Here is a 7,849-nt window from a genome sequence, read left to right as displayed (position 1 = left end):
CTTTCCTTGAACTGTACCCATTCTACAAATCAATCAATCAATCAATCAATCAATCAATCAATCAATCAATCAATCAATCAATCAATCAGTCTCTCGCTCTTTCTCTCTCTCTCATGTCCTAGGTTGTACTGTCCTCTAGTGGGAACATACTGTAACTACAAAGCAAGAAAGCGCATTTTCACATTTTGGCCACTGGGGGTGAAGGCGGAAGTGCAGGGCAGGCAGAGTAAAGGGAGGAAGGGAGCTGCAGTGGTGGCCATAGAAAGGACTATAGCGAAGACCGGGATTATATCTTAAATTCTCCTATTTTTACTCAAAATAAAACACCCAGACGTTGCAACATGTCGAAGAACACCGTGTCCGACCGCTTCAGGCGAGTAGACGTGGATGAATACGACGAGAACAAATTTGTGGACGAGGAGGACGGAGGAGAAAACCAAGTGGGTCCTGACGAAGCTGAGGTTGATTCACTCATCAGACAATATCCTTTCAATGAATTAGGCTATACGGTTTGCAAAATGGCACACTATGTATGCCTACGTAATGTCTTTGTTTACGTTATTATTAGACGATAGCTCTTTTCGTTCATTGATACTTGATAGGCGTCTTGTTGTACATCCACAGCTCTTGCACCCAAAGGCCAATCACTGTCCAGACTTGTCTAGAAAAAAACACCCCACATTCCAAGGGTTGCTGCTGCTGCTGGAATAATCTGAATAATATTGTTTTGCTTCTACACATAATAGTAAACCGCTACATGGACGTTAAATATGTAAACATTTGCTTTCTAACAAAGGGGTAGCCTGCCAATTATTCAGGCTGTTATAATCGATGCATAGGTCCTTTTTTAAAAGAGGGAGTACTGTAGCTTGTAGCTATTCCATATATTGCCTTATAAGTCTGTATCATTCATATCATACCTCAGTTCAAGTTCCTGTGTCAGAAAGAGGATTATTTTGAGTAGAGAGAGGTGCTACAGCCTACAGGTATACTATGCTAGCTTACTATAAGCAGGCTCTGTACCCAAAAATGCCTGTATTTAGCCTGTCCCCAGCAAGTGGTCACAATTTCAAACAGCCAAAAAAGTGTCTAATACTGTCACAATCACATAAATATACATACTAAATGAAAGTAGATTGTCAACAACATAGCAAACAATATACACAGTTAATTTTATATTTTCCAATAAATATCATATCAAATGTGTGTCCCACGTCTCCGTCAACTCCGTCAGGTTTTTTTAAAAGTCTTAAATTAATCAGAAAATATTGTCGACAGATTTAGCCTGAAGACTCCTTTTCCAAGTCCTGTTTATATTTGTTACAACAGTGGAGCACCTCGTCTGACAAGCATTCAATTGTTTGATATTTTAAACAAACAATGTTGATATCAATGTGGTCACAGCTTTTTTAAGAATTACAAAATAATGTTTAGTATTTTAGTTTAGGGTTAGGTTTAGCTAAATGGCTACATTGTACTACAAAGGGTCTAACAACTGAAGAAAAAACTAAATGGCTACATTGTACTACAGAGGGTTAAGATGAAAACAAATGTCAACTCCGTCAGACGGAGTTGACATTTGTTGTGAGATGACGATATTTATTGGTTTGCTATGTTGTTGACAATCTACTTTCATTTAGTATGTATATTTATGTGATTGTGACAGTATTAGACACTTTTTTGGCAGTTTGAAATTGTGACCACTTGCTGGGGACAGGCTTAATACAGGCTTTTTTGGGTACAGAGCCTGCTTTTAACTAATTCAGATGGAATATGAAAAAAAATATTACAGATGCTAGATTTAATTTTTAATACCTGGTAATATCCCAGTAACTTTGTTCGTTGCAGTTAATTGTTTTCTTTCCAGTACTTGACCATTTGCCATGTAAATGTCATTCATGATCTTTGTAAGTTACTCTAAATTGTATCTACAGAATGATGCTTCCTTAACGTTCTTCGCACAGGGAATCTCACAGAGGCTTTACATGCTGTTCTGAAGAACCCACCCATCAACACAAAGAACCAGAACGTCAAGGTTAGTTTATTACCGTATGTCTGCTTCAAGGATCTGCTTGGGCCTACTTGTCCATATCGGTTTGGGGTTTTTACAATACGTATGACGGATAATTCTAACTTCTCCTCCATTGTCCTACCTATTGTTATCAAAGTTTCATCTCTGATATTCCCTTCGGCATGTAAATTCTAATCACAATGTATTTCTACACTATCTTTTGTGTCTTATCCTGTTGTCTCAGATTTTACCAGGTTAGCCGTCTCTGCATTCCTTCTTCGGCGTAGTAGAGTTTTGTCTTGATATCCCCTCTTTGATTTCGGCTTAGCCAACTGAATCTTTTTGAGGGGCCTCCTATATACAGCTTTTCGTCCTGTCACGTCTCACATTTGCCATTGACAATGAAAGGAGAATTTACGTCATGTGTGCCTGAAATATGAGGTCAATTTGTGGCAACACAAACATTAAATGCCATTGACAATGAAAGGAAAATTTACGTCATATGTAGTCTAGAAAATCGTCTAACCAAACACATAAATTCAGTTGTCATCTTACATGATCATGATGAAAAGATGAGTTACAGCTATACGGCTTTTTTGTCCTGAACTCTTGTCACATTTACCATTGACAATGAAAGGAGAATTTACGTCATACGTTTCAGAACAAATCGGCTTTTTTTGGACAGGAAACATGAACATTAAATTCTATTGACAATGAAAGGAAAATTTACGTCATATGTAGAAGAGCAAATCGGCTATTTTGTCCTAACACAAACATTGAATGCCATTATTGACAATGAATGGAGAATTTACATCATATGTGTCTGAGCAAATTGACATGTTAGGTCATGATGATGTACGATGATAAGAGTGCCTCTCACTTCACACGGGTGTGATTTTTGAGGGGCGCTAGCCTCTCCTATATACAGCTTTGTGTCCCCTCACGTCTCATATTTGTGGCACATCGTGTATGTAACTAATCTTGTTTCTTATTGAAGTATTGCGTTCTGTATTTATTTTATTTTCCCATTATTGTTATGTACATATGTGCAAGTAAACTAAACTAAATTGACAATGAAAGAAGAAATTAGGTCATATGTCCTATTGTCCTTCAAATATGATGTAAATTTGTGGCAACGCAAAGATTAATTGACAATGAAGGGAAAATTTACGTCATATGTAGACGAGCAAATCGGCGAGCCAATCGCATACATTCAGTTGTTCATGAGATGATGTATAATGATAAGAGCGCCCCTCACTTCACACAGGTGTGATTTGTTTTCCCACTTCACAGCATCCCGATGCTTTATGCCCACTTTTAATTGATCACCAAGATAAATGAGAGATCCAATATATACATAACGTATCAGTGTTTGTGTCGGAGGCTTTTGTCATCATGACTTAACATGTCTATTTGCTCTCTCCTTGTCTATTGCTTCATAGTCAATGGCAGTTAGCAAATATCCGATTTACTCAGACACATATGACGTAAATTCTCCATTCATTGTCAATGGCATTTAATGTTTGTGTTTGTGTGACAGAATCTACACTATACAGTAGTTGTATATAGGAGAGGCTAGCGCCCCTGAAAAACAAAAAAATGAATACCGGTACACTTCTAAAATATGTTAATGTAAATTCTCCATTCACTGTCTAAATGTGTTGATGTAAATTCTCCATTCATTGTCAAAGGCATTTAATGTTTGTTAGCCGATTTTCTCTGACACATGTGACGTAAATTCTCCTTTCATTGTCCATGGCATTTAATGTTTGTGTTAGGACAAAAGGCTGTATACAGGAGGGGCTGGCGCCCCTAAAAAATCACACCTGTGTGAATACATCATCGATTAATCGACGACGATGTTCAATCGATACGCATGGGAATCGATTTTGAAATTTTGAATCGAATAGTCATTAAAATAAAAAGCGTCCGCTTTTGGTCCGCGAGACGGCCCATTTTGGTCCGCGAGCCATGCTCGCGCCTCGCAGCACTTCGCAACGCCACCTCCCCTCTCCCCCTCACTCGTGGTAACAACAAGGAAGTCAACACACAGAACAGCTGCAGCCTGCAGTCATGCCGCCACAAAATATGCCAAGACAACAAAGAACAAGTAGTGTGTCATATGTGACAAGAAATTGGCGTATCACATGAACAGAGGCAATTAACAGTTTGCAGAATTACAGTAGGCTACATTTCAAGCACAAACTAAATACAAAGAGTGGACGGCCGAATTAAGCATTACACTGGTTGTTCAATTCATCAAAAGTAATAAGGCCTCGATTAAATTAAAGCTTTATTTACGGCAAGAGGAGAAGATTTCATTCAAGTTGCGGTCGGGTGGTGTTTTTTTTTCTCGTGTTTTCACATTAGAAAAGAACTTCTGAAGAGAAGCAAAATGCCTTTCGTTTACAATTTCTGGATTATATATTTTTTTATTTGAGAGGTAATGTTTTATTTTATGTTTACTTGTTACGGTCGGATGTTTTATTGTAAGCCTAATTATTTGTGCGTCACTGCTTTCATGAAGGCTGCTACAATTGGGCGAAAGCAACAATTGTTGCTTATCGTTTAAGCAGTTTCGAAGCGTCGACGATCTAAACAAATTTATTTCGAAGCGTTGATCATCAAAAACGTGATCGAAGGTCAGCCCTAATCATCATACATCATCTCATTCTGGCCAATCACAATTTGCGTCCTCACTTTTCCGTCTTCACTTTTATCTTCAATGTGTGTTTACACAAACCTGCAAAGCTGGGCATAGGAGGGGCTCAAAAATAAAATGCCAAGAATTCTTCTGCACACTTTATAGAAAAGAAGTAGATCCTGTTTACTGTCTTGCAGCGTTTACTTTCAACTCGCACAGCTTCTTCCTCTGGTCTCTCAAGGACCAGAGAAAGGTACAGTGTGGCTATAAATGTCTCAAACTTGTATTTGCGATTTTGCGTGCTTGAGACAGTTTGCGGGATCTGCTTCTTTGAAGAAATTGTATTCAACTGTGGCCCCTCGTTGGTTAGGTCTCAATCTTAGTTTTTCTCACTTTTCTCACAGGATCGTGCTGAAGGTTTGGTGCTGAAAGTGCTCAGTGCCTTTAAAAGCAGTGACATAGAGAAAGGAGTCCAGTCCTTGGACAAGAACGGTGTGGACCTGCTGATGAAGTACATCTACAAAGGCTTTGAAAAACCATCGGAGAACAGTAGTGCAGTCCTGCTACAGTGGCATGAGAAGGTAGGCCTTAAAGATTAATTATGATAACTGAAAAATCACACCCGTGCTCTAATTATCGTACATCATCAAGAATGGTGGTCCCTTATTGGCCAAGGCTTCCCACCGACATACTGTACATATGCCAATTTGCTCAGACACATAAATTCTCCATTCATTGTCAATGGCATTTAATGTTTGTGTTAAGACAAAATCTACACTATAGCTGTTTATATTAGGGGCTAGCACCCCCAAATACATATCCACTTCATCATCAGTAAAGTTTTTCCCTCTCTTGCAGGCACTGTCAGCAGGTGGAGTGGGTTGCATCGTCAGGGTACTAACAGCCAGGAAGACTGTCTAACGCAGGAGCTCTACACCCACCTTACTGAGACTGTACACAAAGTAATCTAATGGATACGTAGCAAAGGGACATAAAATAAATCTGATTCTCTACCCAATGTGACTTACGGCGGGGCTCCACCGGGTGCGTTGCGTCTCAGTCGCGTGCGTCCAAAAACGAACCAGGGCAATTTTAATGCAGTCGCGCAACGCGGGCAGTGGAGCCACCCTTCATTGATTAAAAAGGGAACATTCCCTGACGGTGACGGAGACACTGACGCGCGTGGTGGAGCCCCGGTGTTAGACAGTAGACATGAAACGACAAATGAAATGAGTCACTTTTTGCAAAAAAGAAAACGGATTTTGTTTATTTCCACCTGCGTGATCCAGTCTATCAAATGTTATTCCTCACAGGGTGTGTTTGTGTGTATTAGTACATACTGTACAGTGTGTATACATATGCACCTGTACAGTATACAGTCTCATATGAACAACTGTCATTCACATACATTTGTGCTGACGGAAAACAATAGTTTCAGCACAGTAGCTAGCTACTGTACACACACACACACACACACACACACACACACACACACCCACCCAACCACAGATGCTTAATGTTTCTCTCAGGAAAACTCCCAGAAAACAGTATTTGTTTACTATCACTATCTATTCTTTGTGCTGAATGGGGGGGGGGGGGGAAGCATTCATCTATTTCATTAAGATCTAGCAGTCTCCTGAAAAGCAGTCCTGTGAGGTGGATTTTCTATTGGGGTCACCATTCCCTCGAGGGTGGGGGGGGGGGGCTTCCATCTATCCATCCACCATGCCTGCCCCATTTAAGGATTATTATTACCCATGATGCAGCACAGTCTGCTATCTCCACCCCCTTTAATCCCACTTTACTGTCTATTTTCATCACTATTGTGCCCGCTCAAAAATATACTGTACGGGGCACAACTGGCTCTGCTATTCCAGCTCCTGCATTTTCCCCCCTTCATTTTCAGGAAAATTACGTGTCGCGTCAGCATGAGAATTGTTTTCATGTTTAAGTCTGATTTCTCTCCCCTTCAATATTTCATTCCTTGTATAGCTATATTTGTGCCATAGCCATACTATTCAGACAATATTTGAGTCCAGTGCATATGGAAATTTAACTGAACAAGAGCAAGTCATCTTACCTTTCAAATACTTGCATGATCCTTTCATGCATTTCATGCCTGCATGCATTTGTTCCTTTTAACATGCTTTGGGTCTTTGCCGCAAAATTCCAATCTTCTGCATTGAAATGGAGTTTAATTTGATATTCTGTTTGTGGACATACTACACATTCATTCATTTGCTTTCTTTTTTTTATAAGCAGGGGGAGACCCTACCATTAGACCATTTACTTTGTCTGCCTTATCTCTGGTGGATTGCCTTTGTTGCCAAATGAGTTATAACACAGTAGGCTTGTCCATGTGTTTTGCTCACATATTATAAATAACAGTTTCCGTTCAGTTTTTCTGCTCATTTCCAATCTGATAAATCATGAATGCATCAACAACATGTTTTAATAACAAATTAATATATAATCATTAGTTGATATCAGACATGGAATTTCATTGTTAAATACTCTTGTCAGTGGTGATGCATCAACAATTTCTAATGAACTACTGGCTAGCTAAACACAAATAAAAATAATTTATTTGTGTGAATATCGGAAACCAGTGATTGAGAAAGATTATATATATATAATACTACATTGATGTAACTGATGCCTTACTCATATTCTTTTTTATGTTTGTGCTTTTCAAATGAAATAAAAGATGAAAGCTGTTTACATTTTGTCATATATTCATGGACAAGCATAATTGTTTGACATGTGTCATAGTATAGCCAAATGTTTATGATCACTTCTTGTATTTGTGTTTATTTTTCTTCTTCTCCTTCCGCCAAAAATAGCTGTTCTGACTGAACCGTGCAGTCGCTTTTTGTGAAACTCGGTAATCTGGTAGAGGGCCATGCCAAACGGTGACTATGTGAAGCCCATGACCATTGGCCAAATGGTGGCGCTATAGCACTGAAAATTGAGAATTAAGTTGAAAATGCAAATTTTGAATGTGCATATCTCATGAACCGTTTGACCGTTGGCAATGACACTTTGATCCACATATCTGTCTCCTCATGCCGAACAACTTCCATATTCTCATACTCTGACCTTTAGATTACCCACCATTTTGAATTATATGAAAACCATTTAAAATCTATCTCCTCCCAGAATCTTTGATCAAAATGTACAAAAATGTCTACACT

General features: G+C 39.0%; 1 protein-coding gene across 1 annotated transcript; it reads left to right on the top strand.

Moving 5' to 3' along the window:
* The first annotated feature begins 216 nt into the window (after window positions 1–216).
* Window positions 217–7,372, top strand: arpc5b (actin related protein 2/3 complex, subunit 5B). The gene is made up of 4 exons (XM_080769699.1): window positions 217–482; window positions 1,964–2,035; window positions 5,060–5,236; window positions 5,514–7,372. The coding sequence occupies exons 1-4, from the start codon at window positions 342–344 to the stop codon at window positions 5,574–5,576; spliced, it is 453 nt and encodes a 150-aa protein (XP_080625825.1). The 5' UTR covers window positions 217–341; the 3' UTR covers window positions 5,577–7,372.
* Window positions 7,373–7,849: the final 477 nt, after the last annotated feature.

This window comes from Protomyctophum bolini, assembly GCF_963924005.1.
Source record: "Protomyctophum bolini genome assembly, chromosome: 8".
NCBI classification, from domain to species: domain Eukaryota; kingdom Metazoa; phylum Chordata; class Actinopteri; order Myctophiformes; family Myctophidae; genus Protomyctophum; species Protomyctophum bolini.
The sequence above is the reverse complement of the archived record's forward strand: the minus strand, read 5'-3'. Positions and strand labels throughout refer to the sequence as shown.